This window comes from Triticum aestivum, chromosome 3A (assembly GCF_018294505.1).
Source record: "Triticum aestivum cultivar Chinese Spring chromosome 3A, IWGSC CS RefSeq v2.1, whole genome shotgun sequence".
In the NCBI taxonomy this organism is placed as follows: Eukaryota; Viridiplantae; Streptophyta; class Magnoliopsida; order Poales; family Poaceae; genus Triticum; species Triticum aestivum.
The window spans coordinates 607,513,509-607,530,711 of NC_057800.1; the positions used below are offsets into that span (position 1 = coordinate 607,513,509).

The 17,203-nt window shown below is 44.3% G+C and overlaps 1 protein-coding gene across 1 annotated transcript; it reads right to left on the reverse strand.

Moving 5' to 3' along the window:
• Positions 1 to 8,668: 8,668 nt before the first annotated feature.
• Positions 8,669 to 9,721, reverse strand: LOC123058777 (MADS-box transcription factor 47-like). The gene has a single exon (XM_044481460.1). The coding sequence runs from the start codon at positions 9,719 to 9,721 to the stop codon at positions 8,669 to 8,671; it is 1,053 nt and encodes a 350-aa protein (XP_044337395.1).
• Positions 9,722 to 17,203: the final 7,482 nt, after the last annotated feature.

A 17,203-nucleotide genomic window follows, 5' to 3' on the forward strand; every position in this document is an offset into this window, starting at 1 on the left:
ATAAGTGACAGTCTTTTCTTCAACTTTAATAGGTGCAGCTACTTTTACTTCTATGAGAGGATGATATTTAAACCACTTCTCCTTAGGGTGATCAACATAAGTAGCAAAAGATTCACAGAAAGAAGTTACTATCTCAGAATCAAGTCCATATTTAGTGCTAAACTTACGGAAAATATCGGTATCCATAAAAGATTTAACACAATCAGACTTAGGTGTCATACCTGACTCCTTACCATTGTCGAGGTCCCAATCTTCAGAGTTGCATTTAATTCTATCCAATAAATCCCATCTAAATCCAATAGTCTTCATCATAAAAGAGCCAGCACAAGAAGTGTCGAGCATGGTGCGATTATTTTTAGAAAGCCGAGCATAATTTTTTTGAAGAATTGTTTCTCTTGGGAGCTCATGATTGGGGCATGAATATAACATTGATTTAAGCCTCCCCCAAGCTTGAGCGATGCTTTCTCCTTCGCGAGGCCAATATATATATATATATATATATATATATATATATATATAATTGCGATCACGATGAACAAGATGCATAGGGTAATACTTTTGATGAAATTCCAATTTCAATCTTCTATAGTTCCATGATCCCATATCATCACATAGCCTATACCATGTCAATGCGTCTCCCTTCAAACATAAAGGTAAGACCTTCTTCTTAGCAACATCATCGGGAATACCTGCAAGCTTAAATAATCCACAAACTTCATCCACATATATTAGGTATTCATCAGGATGCTTTGTTCCATCTCCTGTAAAAGGATTAGCCAGCAGTTTTTCTATTATACTCGAAGGATACTCATAAGGAATTTCATTTTCAATAGGTTCAGTAGGTTGAGGAGCAACTCTTTGCTCTACTAGTCGGGGTGAAGATACCCCGAACAAGCCCCTCAGAGGATTACTTTCCATAGTAACAAGTGACAGTAAATTTCAGCACACTATATTAATTTTTCCTTACCAAATTCCACCTACCAAAGGCGCTTCATTCCCCGGCAACGACGCCAGAAAAGAGTCTTGAAGACCCACAAGTATAGGGGATCTATCGTAGTCCTTTCGATAAGTAAGAGTGTCGAACCCAACGAGGAGCAGAAGGAAATGATAAACGGTTTTAAGCAAGGTATTCTCTGCAAGTACTGAAAGAAGTGGTAACAAATAGTTTTGTGATGAGATAATTTGTAATGAGCAACAAGTAACAAAAGTAAATAAAGTGCAACAAGGTGGCCCAATCCTTTTTGTAGCAAAGGACAAGCATGTACAAACTCTTATATAAGAAAAAGCGCTCCCGAAGACACATGGGAATATCGTCAAGCTAGTTTTCATCACGTTCATATGATTCACGTTCGATACTTTGATAATTTAACATGTGGGTGGACGGGTGCTTGGGTGTTGTTCTTACTTGAACAAGCATCCCGCTTATGATTAACCTCTATTGCAAGCATCCGCAACTACAACAAAAATATTAAGGTAAACCTAACCATAGCATGAAACATATGGATCCAAATCAGCCCCTTACGAAGCAACGCATAAACTAGGGTTTAAGCTTCTGTCACTCTAGCAACCCATCATCTACTTATTACTTCCCAATGCCTTCCTCTAGGCCCAAATAATGGTGAAGTGTTATGTAGTCGATGTTCACATAACACCACTAGAGGCTAGACAACATACATCTCATCAAAATATCGAACGAATACCAAATTCACATGACTACTAATAGCAAGACTTATCCCTTGTCCTCAGGAACAAACGTAACTACTCACAAAGCATATTCATGTTCATAATCACAGGGGTATTAATATGCATAAAGGATCTGAACATATGATCTTCCACCAAATAAACCAACTAGCATCAACTACGAGGAGTAATTTACAGTACTAGCAACCTACTAGCACCAATCCCGGACTTGGCGATAAGAATTGGATACAAGAGATGAACTAGGGTTTTGAGATGAGATGGTGCTGATGAAGATGTTGATGGAGATTGCCCTCTCCCGATGAGAGGAGCGTTGGTGATGACGATGGCGATGATTTCCCCCTCCTGGAGGGAAGTTTCCCCGGCAGAACAGCTCCGCCGGAGCTCTAGATTGGATCCGCCAAGGTTGCCTCATGGCGGTGGAGTTTCGTCCCGAAAAGTTGCTTCTTCTTTTTTTTTGGACGAAAGACTTCATATAGGAGAAGATGGTCATCGGAGAGCCACCAGGGGGCCCACGAGGTAGGGGGCGCACCCGGGGGGGGGGCACCCTCGTGAGCAGGGTGTGGGACCCTTGGTCTTCATCTTTGGCAAGGATTTTTCATTATTTATTATAAGGTGTTCCGTGGAGTTTCAAGACTTTTGGAGTTGTGCAGAATAGGTCTATAATATTTGCTCCTTTTCCAGCCCAGAATTCCAGCTGCCGACATTCTCCCTCCTTATGTAAACCTTGTAAAATAAGAGAGAATAGCCATAAGTATTGTGACATAATGTGAAATAACAACCCATAATGCAATAAATATCGATATAAAAGCATGATGCAAAATTGATGTATCAAGATGCAGAGTAAAATAAAGGCAAAGTAAAGAGCAAAGAAAATAACTAAGTAGTAGGAGATTAATATGATAAAGATAGACCCCGGGGCCATAGGTTTCACTAGTGGCTTCTCTCGAGAGCATAAGTATTCTACGGTGGGTGAACAAATTACCGTTGAGCAATTGACAGAATTGAGCATAGTTATGAGAATATCTAGGTATGATCATGTATATAGGCATCACGTCCGAGACAAGTAGACCGACTCCTGCCTGCATCTAATACTATTACTCCACTCACCGACCGCTATCCAGCATGCATCTAGAGTATTAAGTTAAAAACAGAGTAACGCCTTAAGCAAGATGACATGATGTAGAGGGATAGACTCATGCAATATGATGAAAACCCCATCTTGTTATCCTCGATGGCAACAATACAATACGTGTCTTGCTGCCCCTACTGTCACTGGGAAAGGACACCACAAGATTGAACCCAAAGCTAAGCACTTCTCCCATTGCAAGAAAGATCAATCTAGTAGGCCAAACCAAACTGATAATTCGAAGAGACTTGCAAAGATAACCAATCATACATAAAAGAATTCAGAGAAGATTCAAATATTGTTCATAGATAGACTTGATTATAAACCCACAATTCATCGGTCTCAACAAACACACCGCAAAAAGAAGATTACATCGAATAGTTCTCCACAAGAGAGGGGGAGAACATTGTATTGAGATCCAAAAAGAGAGAAGAAGCCATCTAGCTAATAACTATGGACCCGTAGGTCTGAGGTAAACTACTCACACTTCATCGGAGGGGCTATGGTGTTGATGTAGAAGCCCTCCGTGATCGATGCCCCCTCCGGCGGAGCTTCGGAACAGGCCCCAGGATGAGATCTCGTGGATACAGAAAGTTGCGGCGGTGGAATTAGGTTTTTGGCTCCGCATCTGATTGTTTGGGGGTACGTAGGTATATATAGGAGGAAGGAGTACGTTGGTGGAGCAACAGGGGCCCCACAAGGGTGGAGGGCGCGCCTACGGGGGGGGGGGGGTAGGCGCGCCCCCTACCTCGTGGCCTCCTCTTTTGTGTCTTGACGTAGGGTCCAAGTCTCCTGGGTCTTGTTCGTTGAGAAAATCACGTTCCCGAAGGTTTCATTCTGTTTGGACTCCGTTTGATATTCCTTTCCTTCGAAACCCTAAAACAAGCAATAAACAGCAATTCTGGGCTGGGCCTCCGGTTAATAGGTTAGTCCCAAAAATAATATAAAAGTGGATAATAAAGCCCAATAATGTCGAAAACAGTAGATAATATAGCATGGAGCAATCAAAAATTATAGATACGTCGGAGACGTATCAGCTCCCCTGTCTTCTCCTAGGGCGCCATTGACACCGTCGTGATCTCCTATTGCCTTTCCCCTGTTTCCCCTCTCGTTTGCTCTCGTTAGGTATTTCGCCATGGTCGAGAACCGCCGCCCGCGATGGCCATTGCAGGGGTAGCCACCGAGCTCCTCGGATCGACCTCGTGGCACATGCCCGCTCCTATTCGCGCCCATGCCCGAGCCTGCTGCTCTTCTTCCGCGCCCGCAGGGCCACTCCCTCTCCATGCCCACGCGTGTGCCACACCGCATCGATCGCGCCCGCCACTGCCGTCGCGCTCGCCGCAGCCACCGCACCACTGTGACCCGCGCAACGCACACCCTGGCCACGCGCCACACTCTCGCTAGCTGCACTCGCCCCGTCAGCTGCCGCCTATCCCTTCGCTCGCCCCGCATTCGCGCCCGTGCCTCGCGCTCCCTCCTATCATGGCCATCTTCTGCCGGCCGCCCCCTTAGCCACGCCGGCCGCTTGCCTCGCCTGTTGCATGCTGCTTCCTGCTGCTATGCGCTGCTCTACCACTGGTACGCTGCTGCGCCATGTCCTCGACACCGCCGTGGACAAACATGGCAGAGGGATTGTCAATGAAGTACGAGGAGGAGGTGGCGGAGAAGGTGTGGAGAGGCAGGAGGTCTGGGGTGGCGTCAGCTGGCTGTGGTGGAGGTGTTTATGCGAGAAGGAGTCGGAACGGAAGGAGAGGTCACAATTGGAAAGAATCACAAAAAAAAATCATAAGCTGGAGATCTCATTCCAAAAAATACTAATATCGATGGAGGGGTGATTTCCTTCTATAGGTGGAAAACATAGGAAATATTGGTTGTTATCAAGGAAAGGTAAAAATTTAGGAAAGTTAGGATTTTGAACTGATTTCTATGCAAATGGTGTTTTATTGTTTGGTAACGTGATATCAGTACTTGCCCGTTTGTGACGTGTCTGATTAGAAAAGTTTGCAAATGTTAAGAAACTATTTATTGGGAGGAAAGTTTGTGACGTGTCTGTTATTTGTTCCTCAAACAAATTTCACTAATGAGAGAAATCGATTGATTTAGATAAGTTAGAAAAGTTAGATTAAAATATATTATTTATTTCCTGAAAATCTGTTATTTGTTTCCTAAGACAAATTGAACCAATAAAAGGAATCGATTGATTTGTATAATTTAAGAAAGTTAGATCCGTGATTTGTTATACGTTAGGAAAGTTCTGGTTGTAATAAAGAGTGGAGAGAAAAATAAACCTATGGACCAGGGTGGGAGGGGGTGGTGGGAGGAGAGACGAAAAAAAATCAGCGAAAATAAATGGTGGAGACTATTCACCAACTGCGGGAAGGAGCCGGAGCGGAAGGAGAGGTCATAATTGGAAAGAATTGCAAAAGAAAAATCATAACTTGGAGATCTCATTTCAAAAAAAAAATGCTAATATCGATGGAGGGGTGATTTCCTTCTATAGGTGGAAAACATAGGAAATATTGTTTGTTATCAAGGAAAGGTAATTTTTTTTAGAAAAGTTAGGATTTTGAACTGATTTCTATGCAAATGGGATTTTATTGTTTGGTAACGTGATATCAGTACCTGTCCGTTCTGACGTGTCTGATTAGGAAAGTTTACAAATGTTAAGAAACTATTTATTGGGAGGAAAGTTTGTGACGTGCTTGTTATTTGTTTTCTAAAACAGATTTCACTAATGAGAGAAATCGATTGATTTAGATAAGTTAGGAAAGTTAGATTAAAATATATTATTTGTTTGCTGAAAATCTGTTATTTGTTTCCTAAAACAAATTGAACCAATAAAAAGAATCGATTGATTTGTATAATTTAAGTAAGTTAGATTCGTGATTTGTTATACGTTAGGAAAGTTCTGGTTGTAATAAAGAGTGGAGAAAAAAATAAACCGATGGACCAGGATGGGAGGGGGTGGTGGGAGAAGAGACGAAAAAAATCCAGCAAATATAAACCAGCGAAAATAAACCGTGGAGACGATTCACCAACTGCTCCATTAGGAGTAGAGATAAAAAAATAGAGTTGGTGATGATGGTGTGCCTGACATCCTGTAATAAAGGCCGTCCAATTTATATCTGACAGATAGGAAGGAAACTATGGTAATTTTGGAAAAAAGTACCCACACACCTCTCCACATTTGCAAATAAGGCCTTTCCCCGTTCATCCTTTTCTCTCACAAGATAAACTACTTATAAAAATGCATCTTGATGTTCCGTGCAATGCATGAACATCTTGCTAGTAAACAAACAAAATACAAAGCATAGTTTGGGCTGTATCTATTAAACTAAAATTAATTTGAAATGCTATACAAGTGATGTCAGCACACAACATTTTTGGAGCGAACACAAGCGACGTCCGATGCGTCCGTGCGTGACAGCATGACAACACCCCGGCGTATTTGTTCGTTCCCTATCGCACTTGCGCAACTACAACCGGTATCTCGGTTGACTAGCGGAGCGAGACAAAAGAGCGGCGCCTCCACTTCGAAAACATCACCAGCGCTCTAGTTGGTTCTCCCTCCTCATTCCACTCCCTCTCACTCTTTGAGCTCAGGCATGTGTCCTCTCCATCGCCAGCAAGGGCCACGACTTCTCCTTCCTCCTCTTCAGCGAACACAAGGAGGTAAGCGACGCCATTCATCTACTTGAGCACCGGGAGAGCAAGTCGTCATCGTCGATGGAGGACGGGGCAAGGGGTGGGGTGTGATCAGCCATGAGAGAAGCTCATATCGAGGCTGAGGAATGTAGGATTTCTGGTTGGAGAAAGCTCGCCCTTTCAATGGAGTGTCACGATCTGGAAGTTGGTGGGAGATTAGAGGGTAAGACGAGCAGTAGCAGGGGTCGCGATCGTCGGCGAAGCAGCAGCACATGGGCATGGCGGCTTAAGAGTATATTTTGCCATGCTTCAGAGTACATTATTTTTGCCATGCTTCAGAGTATAAAGTTGCCATGTTTTTTTCAAAGTACATTTTTGGCCCTTCTTTTGTGATAGCCAGTTCAAATGTATTCCCACTGCAAATTTGCTATGATTGCTAAGAAACAACAAAATTGTTAAATTGCCATGTATCAAGTAGTACAAATTATCCTACAATTGTCACGATCTATATAGCAATATTTCTGAATTTGCCATGTGACCATGTGTCTCTTTCTTCAAAAAGTTGCCACTCATCTATGATTTTCCTACCTTTGCTATCATCTATATACAGGAAAAATTTGTACACATATGGACCCCCCCCCCCCCCCCCCCAAAAAAAAATTATATTTGCCATGTAACTTTCCATATTTTTTCTTCATTTGCCATGCCCTATGGAGCAAAATTTTAAAACAATTTCCATGTCATTTGTACTATGTTTTTACTAGATTGCCATCATGTGTAGTACTCACATGGCAAATCAAGAATTTTGTTTTTCTACAATTTCCACGGCAAATTTAAGATAAAAACATCTTTTTGAAGTTTGCCCATGTGACTTTTTTTAAACATTTTCTGTATGTTTTGCCATGTCACCAATAGATCCCCCCTAGAATTTGCCATGTCTTCCCCCGCAAATTGTCACATGTCGGCTATTTTTTGAAAGTTAGCCGTGTGTTTTTTCTTACAAACATATGTAGTTGCCATGTTCATTGAGGATTTCCCCCCAAATTCCCATGTAATCGTACATTGTTTCTTTTTTTTGCCATGCCCTACAGACCAAAAAATTAAAACTTTGCCATTTCATTTGTACTATGCTTTTTACTAGTAGATTATCATCATGCGTGCTACTCACATGGCAAAGCTTAGAGTTTTGTTTTTCTGCAACTGCCATGGCAATTTCTAACTTTTGGAAATCCTCAATTTCTGTTATGGTCACATGGCAACTTTATGACTACCTTTTGGAATTGTCGCATGGCGGCTTTCTACAACATTTTTCTAACTGCCACATCGCAAACTTTTTAGAACATTTATTTCTCTAAATTATGACATTTTGGGTGTTTTTTGGTGTGTTTTGATCTATGTTTGAGTTCTATACACCGATGCTGGTTTTCACTCGTTTCCTCTTCGCTCGGCAACAACCGTTCACTTTGGCCACCCCCATGGGGAAAGGTTATATGTGTTTTGGCGTCCATATTAATACCAGTATAATGTCATGATCCAAAATGCAAAGAAAGAATTTGCTTTTCTCTGTTTGATTCAGAAACAAATTTCTATGGAACTTAAAATAGAATATATATTTATATAGTTTCTAGAAATGCGCTGCCTCGAGTCTTGGCTAAGAAAGCCCATGGCACAAGGGAGGACTAAACAAGAAATTATTGCGCATTAAAATCGAATTCTAACAAAAAATGTTAGATGCTGATGGCCCACTAGATAGGCGCCGGTCCATAGGCTAGCTGTTGGATATCGCTCTCGCGTTACAGGCATGATCCAGTGCACAAATTTTCATAGGATTTTTGAACAATTAAGACGCATAAATCTTTGGTTCCGTTGCCACCAGAGAGAACCAAAGGAAATGCCTAATAGTATTTCATTCTTTATTTTTCTGTCTCGGTGCAACCCATATAAATAGATTACAAGACTATGATAATGAATCTTGCACCCAGGATTTTATTCAAAAAAAAAATATTCAAAAAAAAATCTTGCACCCAGGATCATCCCCTGCAAGCATGATGTATAATATAAATAGATCGATAATGATCTAAGAGATCGGTGTCCATCCATGCATATAAATGGATTAATATATTTTTTGAGACAAAAATGGATTAATAGATCTGGCTCTCACGGACTTAGACTCGGTAGGGATTTGTCTTCTTGTCCTCAGTAGGGGAAGCCCATGTTCAGCCCGGGCCCCTGCTGCACCATCTTCATCCCGGCGGCGACCCCTGGCGGCGGAGGCATCGCCATCCCAACAGGAAACTTCAGCGGCGGCGGAGGCATCGCCATCCCAACAGGAAACTCCGGCGGCGGCGGCATCGCCATAGCCGCCTGCTGCATCTCCGTCTCGGCGGCGAAGTCTGGTTGCGGCTGCATCGCCATAACCATCTGCTGCATCTCCGTCCCGGCGCCAAAAACGGGCGATGGAGGAATGGACATATGCATCTGCTGCATATCCACCCCGTAGGCCAAGCCCGGCGGCGGAGGCATTGCCATTAGCATCTGGTGCATATGCATCCCGTCGGTGAACCCCTGCGTCGAAGGCACCGCCATCTGCATCTGTTGCATCCCCATCCCGGCGTTGCCACTGCTGCTGCCACCAAACTCAAAGGTGCTACCGCCGAAGAGCTGCTGCTGTGGCGGCGGGGGCGCCTGCAGCATGCGGCTGACGTTCTGCGCCTCCAAGAGCACCTGGCATGCGCGGTCCGAGACGGCGGCCCGAGCCACCATCAGCTTGGCGGCGAAGGCCATCAGCTCCTCCTCCCCAATGTCGCCCAACTCGGGGTCGAGCCACACCGCAAATTGATCCCCAGCGGCGCGCTCCTTTGCCATGGCCTCCTCCACGCGCCCTTTCCGCACCTTCACCTCCTTCAACCGCGTGCGGAGCTCGCCGTGCAGTTGGTGCAGCTTCTTCAGCTCGTCGTCGGCGGCGGCGCCCCCGCCCTGGACCAACGCGCCTCCCCCCGCCAGGAAGCGGTCGACGACGGCCTCGGCGGAGGGGTGCCCGAAGGAGAAGGCCTTTCCGCCGTCCGAGAAGGTGACGGCGGCCACCTGGGCGCCGCACATCACCGCCAGCTCGTTGGCCTTGTTAAACAGGCCCTGCCGGCGCTTGGCGAAGCATACCTGCCGGGCGCCCTTCTTCTCGATCCGCCGGATGGCGATCTTCGTCCGCCCATTGTCAGCCCTCCGCTTTGGCGCCGCCGCTCGCCTGACCATTGCTCCCTCGTCGCTCGCTCGGTGGCTCGGAGAAAGGAATTAGAGGGAGAGGAGGTAGATGTGTGTCTGGATACGTCTTGGCCTCGGGGTCGTATCACGTATGTGCTTAGATAGCAGTGGTGAGAGGAGGATGAGGATGGAGGAATCGCTTGCCCTAACGTTGACAACTCATGATTGGCAAGGAAGTATTATTGGGTATTCTCTGCCTGCGAGCTGTCACGCGTATAAGCGTAAATTTACTAGTATGCTCCAGCATTTCAAGTAAGTTTTTTCCGTGGCCCCGTTCTGCTGCACATTTTCATTAGGCAAGGATTAAAATTGAGTGCCAGGCCTGCTGTTGGGTGCAGCTGAGAACCTTGGCACAATTAGTTGCCTCACGTACCTACGTTTCTTTCCTTCTATTTCTTATTTCCTAAATCGCTTATTCGTGCAGCTGCATGGTTTGGCGCGCGCGAGCGCACGCCACTCGACCGTACGATGCGCAAGATCGTGACCGCGCGTTTGTAACGATTCCGATCAGGGCGTAGTGGGGGCCCCGCCCCATTAATTCAGGCAAAACCGCTGCTCGCATGTCTTCCCCCTTCCCTTTCCTTTCGAAATCCTCCGCCCTCTCCTCCATTTTCGAAACGGCCTCTGCCTCTTCCTCTCGTGACGACGACCTGCACGGGACTGCCGTCGTGGATTCGCCGACGTGGGAGGCCGTTCGTCGATGCGGGGCGGCTGCGACTACATGCGGAGGTAATCCCGCATCTCGTCCTTGCTTTTTTCCTGGTTTGGCTTGGCTTGGTGAGGGCTAGGGTTTGGGTGAGGTGTTGGGGCGAGCACAGAGGGCGAGGAGGGCGAGCACGGGTTGTCCATGGCATCTGCGGGGCCTGTGCATTGCATCTACAACGGTCGTGTTTCTGTAGGGGGGTTGAGATTTGAATGTTGAGGTTGGCGATATGGTGAGGGAGGTTGGGGGTTGAGATCCCATCGAGATTTAGGGTGTTTTCGGGTGCTGTTTGAGCGCGTGGATCTACGAGGGAATTTGTATAGTCAGGCGACATCAATTGCTCAATTATTGTCACATAGTTGCCACGATTTTGCGAAGCAGTTGCTGATTTTTGTCTCAGCCATCGGTGCAGTTGAGTTGCCTGGATCTAATGGGGGCATTGTGTAGCCAGGCGACAGTAGTTGCTCAATTTTTTTCACACAGTCGCCATGAATTTGCGCAGCAGTTGCTGTATTTTTCTCACACCCATCGGGTGCTATTTTGAGTGCCTGGATCTAACCTAATGGGGGCATTGTGTAGCTAGGCGACAATAGTTGCTCATTTTTTTTCACACAGTTGCCATGAATTTTTTGCGCAATTGTTTTTTTTTCTCACCCCATCGGGCGCTGTTTTGAGTCACCTGGTTCTGATGGGGGCATTGTGTAGCCATGTGACAGTAGTTGCTCAATCTTTTTGTTAAAATAGTTGGTTACAATATATTTTTAAAGTTGCTTATCAGTTTTTGGCTGCTTTTTGGGGTTGCTTGGATCTGTAGGGGTAGTTGTATATGTATATGACAGTAGTTGCTCAATTTTACTACTCATTTTGCAAGGAAATATAACATTAGTTGCTTTTTTGGGTAATTAGTTATTTTTTATTGGCTTGTTGCTATAGGTTGCCTACCCAACATCCTGCAGTTGCCTAGATTCATCACCTAGTTGGCGCGAATAGCAGACGAGATGTCATTAGGAATAATAGGCATTTTTTTGCAGTAGTCATGGTGAATGAAGTTAGGGGATGTTAAACCGAGGCACATTTTTCTGTACTCACCAATGATATTGAATTCACTAATTGTTTTATCTGCAAGTATAATTGTTCTTCTAAGTCTTGTATTTTTCCCACCCAAATGACAATTTTTTTCATTTTTTCTGTTACACATTTTGTTTTATAGAATGGCCCGAAAAAGCAAGAGGATTGCGAGGAGGACTAATGGTGAAGCTGGAAATGAGGGAAACGAGGAGCTGGTCCAAACGACAAGCAATGTTCGACGCAAGCGTGGGCGAACGAATGAGAATCCTGTCCGGGGTGGACGGGCTGGGAAACGGGCCACTGATTCCGCTCCTCGTGATGAAGAAGGGAGGCAGCCGAAACGTGTGAAGAAAAGCAGAGACGAGGTATTTTCTTAAAAAAACTTGAATTCGGTAGGGGGCTAGGGGGGATGTTTTTGTTTTCACTACAAAAAATACACTTCCGTGATGATACATGTTTGTCACAGTAGGTCACATTTTCTGTCATGCATGTACATCCATGACGATTTTATGACAGAATCAAGATAGTCATACATGTGCTATCGTAGAAGTGTTTCATGACATTACCAAAATTATCATCACGGAAGTGTCCACTTTCATGACGATAAATGACACGTCATGGAAGTGTTTTCGTCAAGGGTGACCGACACGTGGCATCCACTGTAATGGGTCGCCGTTAAGCTATTGGGCCCGGTTTTGGATCCAGTAACCCATTAACAGCCCAGACCAATGAGGATTTTCTACGTGTAAATTCTCATTGGCCGGAGGAAACACGTGTTGGCTCACCGTTGGGACAGATGTCATCCATTCATTGGACAGGAGGTGCCTATGATACGTCGACACGTGACACGGCCCAACAGAGGCCCATTTCGGTGAAAAGGCCGGCCCATTTGACTTGGTCAAAAGGTAACGGGCCGGCCCATGGAAAGCCTGTTAACGACCTGTTTGTATATAGCCCATTTATGGCCTGCTAACTCACGACCCATTATGGCCTATCGGAATTAAGCCCAGTAGCTTCATCTGGGCCATCCAATATGATTCCAGCCCGTTGTAACTTCCGGCCCATGTATGGTCCATGATGTTTTTCGGCCCATACGAGGCCATTTGTAACTCTTGGCCCATTAACGGCCCATGGTGAATCTGGCCCGCAATGAACAGTGTACCGCTTTATACCCATTAACGACCCATTATTCCATTGGGCCGTTTCCAACCCGTGTTATCTTTCGGCCTTCTCAAGGCCCATTTATTCTTGGGCTCATTTCCAACATTTGGTTACTTACAGCCCGTTACTGTCCTTTTTCTGCTTGTGGGCCAAATTCAGCCTATAGTTACAATCGGCCTGTTTGCGGCCCGTTAATCCGTTGGGCCATTTTCATAGCATTATTAAATATGGCCTATTAATGACGGCCCGTTATGGTCGGCCCATGAACGGATGATTCCAAATCTAGCCCGTTTATGGCCCATAATGCGGTCTATTATTGGCCCATGTTTGGCCAATCGATCATACGGCCCGTAGAAGGCCCATTGATGCTACGACCCATAGAAGGCCCATTGTTTCTACGGCCCTTAGAAGGCCCATTATTTCTACGGCCCGTAGGAGGCCCATGGTAACTACAGTAAATATGTAGCCCATGGTTATTGTGGCCTAGCTTTAAAACATCGGTTATTGCAGCCACTCATAAACCATGGAAAAAGAACTGCACTGACTACAAGCAAACAAATAAACAAGACAATAAGGAAATAAATAAGCAAGCAACTTACGCTAGGCTATCACGACTATTACACATATTACATCCACTCGGCATCAAAGTTCGCCACCAGTGCAAATATAGGGAACAAAGCAGCATATCATATACACTGGTTGTCAAAGTTGGCGACCAGTGCAAATAAACGCCGCAGCAAAACAAGCCCACAACTGAAACCACTTCAGAAGAGCTCAAGAAACAATATCCTGGGTACCCATAATGCTGGCAAGATGCTTAGCAAGCTTATTAACTTTCTCTTGTTTCGCGCCTAAATCCTCCAGCGCTTGCTGTTGCACCAGAAAGTATGCATCTAAATTCTGCAGGGACTTCCTCAGTCCTTCAGCTTCCTGTCACAGCACATCTGATCGATGTCTTTTAACTTGAAGTTGAGACTCAAGAAGACGAACTGATTCAGGCAGCGAGTTTAAAGAGCTTGTGCCAGCAGTAGTGGCCAGTAACTCGAACACTACATCAAGACAGGACTTTTGGGTTCTCTCACTGTCGTCAAGATAGTTTTTATCAGCTTTCTTGGAGATCAACATGGATGTCTCACTATCTTGAACCTTATCTGCATTACTTCCTTTACCATTGCATAATGGGGTACTGTTCTCCAATATTTTATCCGCATTCTAAAAGAGAAACAAGCAAACACATCACAGGTTTACCATGTTGTATATGAAACTCATTTTGGTAAATCAGTTCAGTAGTAAAGTGGAAAGGATAACAACATGAAACAAACATATATCTATGTACCATGGTCACTTTATGGTCTATATCATTCTAGTTTTTGTTGCCAAATCAAGATAGAGACACAATTCAAATAATATCTGTTCAAGACAAAGCAGAGTAGACAGAATATAAGTGTGGGAAACTACAGAGCAATAAAAACACTTGTAATGTGCATGACATGAGAACATAACTTTTTATTCAATTGAAACTGAAATCAACATAGAGCAAGTTACAACAGCAAACCAGTTAAAGAAACAGGTTTAAAACATACCTATTGCGCCATTGGAGTTTCAAGTCCATCCTTCAAATTTGAAAATAGTTGGTATGAGTAAATACAGTGATGCAAGAGCAAAGGAGTATGAACCATAGCTACAGAACCTGACCTGAGAACAATTCTTCTTCTGCATTAAGCCTTGAGTTGGGATTCGGAGTGGTGGTCCTTGTGCTTTAGGCACTGCAGTTCCCTTACTAACTGCTCGTGTTTGGGTGCTCTATGGTGGAGACGGTGCTGTGTCAACTAGAACTGGGTTACTATCTGCTGGGGTTGGGGTTAGAAGGGGTGTAGCTGGTTCTCTGTCCAACTGGGTAGGGGTACAATCTATGAGAGTCTGGGTTATGTGTGGTGGGGCTGGTTCTTGGGCAAGTACAACCGTGGTTCTATCTGCATCAACTGGTAGCACTAACTTTTCTGAAGACCGTGTTGTTACTCCCTTAGATACTGCCATCACCCTCTCCAAATCAAATGGCCGATAAACATGAAAAGTGATTGAATGTATAGACATTGTATGATAGACAGGTGCAATGGATATTGGGGAATAAAAGAGAGCATGAAATAATTCACAGTTATGTTCTCTAACCAAATAGGATAGCATGACAGAATTTCACATATATGATGGCTAACTAAACAGGATAACATGACACAATTTCACATATATAATGGCTAACTAAAAAAGATGGAAAGACATAGTTCAAAATATGATGACTATATAAACAGGATGACATGATATAACTCTATAATGTGTTTATTAAATAGGTTGGCATGCCATAATTCATATACATGCCGCCTATGGAAACATGATAGCATGATATAATTCATGGATAGAATGACATAATTCAAAATCTGGTGACTGTAAACACTAAATATGATGCGATGATATAACTATATGATGTCTTTATTAAATGGGTTGCCATGCCATAATTCAGATAGATGTTGTGTATGTAAACATGATGGCATGATATAATTCAAATATATGATTTATATAGTAAGCAAGTAAGCAGATGGCAATCCATATATGATGTAGACACTAATCAATGCAAGACAACATGCATGACATGAGTAATATAACCCTGCCAAGTTTGAGCATAGACCTCAGGGGGGAAAAAGGACTGGTCATCAGTCTTTGAATCCTCCTCTGAGGAGATCTCTGTAACCAGCAAGATGTCTGCTTCAGCAGGTAGCATTGTCTATTCTGAATACCTTGTTTTCACTCCAGATACTTCCATCACCACTTCAAATGGCTGATGCATAGGAAGAGTAGTTGAATATACAAACGTTGTCGACAAATGGAACATGTAATACAAAAAAATGATAGCATGATATAATTCACATACATGATGATTGGCTAAACAACATGGCATTGCATAATTCACATATATAATGCCTTGCAACAAGATAACATTGCATAATTCACATATATAATGTTTTGCAACAAGATGGCAATGCATAATTCACATATATGGTAATTAGACACTAAACAGGTGGCATTCACACAAAGCATGTCTAAACTAATCAAATGACATACCAATGCAAGACACCATACGCATGATATGAGCAACACAACCCTGCCAAGTTAGAGCATACACCCGGGGGGGGGGGGATAGGGCTGGTCATCTGTCTCTGAATCCTCCTCTGAGGAGCTATCCATAACCAGCGAGATATGCGCTTCGTCAGATAGCATAGTCTGCTCTGAATACCTTGTTTTCACTCCAGAATTTTCCATCACCGTGTCAAATGGCTGATGCACACGAAGAGTAGTTGAATGTACTAACATTGTTGACAAATCTAATACGTAATGAAAAAAGGGATGGACTGATATAATTCACATATAAGATGATTGGCTAAGCAGGATGGCATTGCAAAATTCACATATATGATGCCTGGCTAAACAAGACGGCGTTGCATAATTCACATATACGATGAAGAAACTAAACAGATGGCATTCACATAATGCATGTCTGAACTAAGCAGATGACATATTTGATGTATAAAGTAAGCAATGCAAGGCACCATATGCATGATATAACCAACATCAGCATGCCAAGTTAGAGCGAAGACCTCAGGGGGTAAATAGGAGTGGTCTTCTCTTTCTGAATCCCCCTCAGAACAATTATCTTCCTCTCAATTACAATCTGAAATGGATGGAGGGAGGATGCCTTTGCGCCTACCATGGAGCGACATCTACATGAAATTTTATTGCCACACAGGGTTTCGTTGTTGGAGCAGCTCCGGTGAGTTGTATGACGGCGAGGCTGAAGCAGGACAAGAGAGACAATGTTAACCTGAGTGGAATTCTAATAGCATCTCCAATAGATGATGTAAAATACATAACCACAAAGTGCTAGATGTAAAATACATCAGCCGCTCATATATGAACTTAACTGTCGAAACTGAATTTAACTGTCGAAACTGAATTTTGCTGTCGAAACTGAATTTTACTTTCGAAACTGAACGCACTAGTAGCAGAAAAGCAGTAGCAACAGCAGCACATGCGAGAGCCGGGGCAGCTGGTCCTTTCGTAGTATCTCGGGTAGCAGCTGTAGGGGATCGAGGGAGAGTAGGATCTGCTAGTCGTGCAGCAGCAGCGTGCGCAAGAGTAGAGCAGCAGCAGCACATGCAAAAGTAGAGCTGCAGCGCAAGCAAGAGCAAGAGCGAGAGCAGCAGCGCAAGCAAGAGCAAGAGCGACAACAACAGTGTGAGCAAGAGCAGACCAGGCAGGGGACCGAGAGCAAGAGCAGAGCAGCACTGCGAGCGAGAGCTAAAGCAGCAGGAGCTCCTACTGATGTGGACGTCGCCACCGAGGGAGCGACGTCGTGGAGGAAGTGGCCGGCGACACCGCCATGGATGGAGCCGCGCCATGTCGGCTCGAGACCGAGCGCCCACAGCACCGTGAGATCGAATCAAGAAGAAAATGCGACGATTAGTGTACAATATCTTTGGTGGTGCCGATTA

Coding starts and splice junctions, on each gene's coding strand:
- LOC123058777 (XM_044481460.1), bottom strand. CDS start 9,721: ATGGTCAGGCGAGCGGCGGCGCCAAAGCGGAGGGCTGACAATGGGCGG.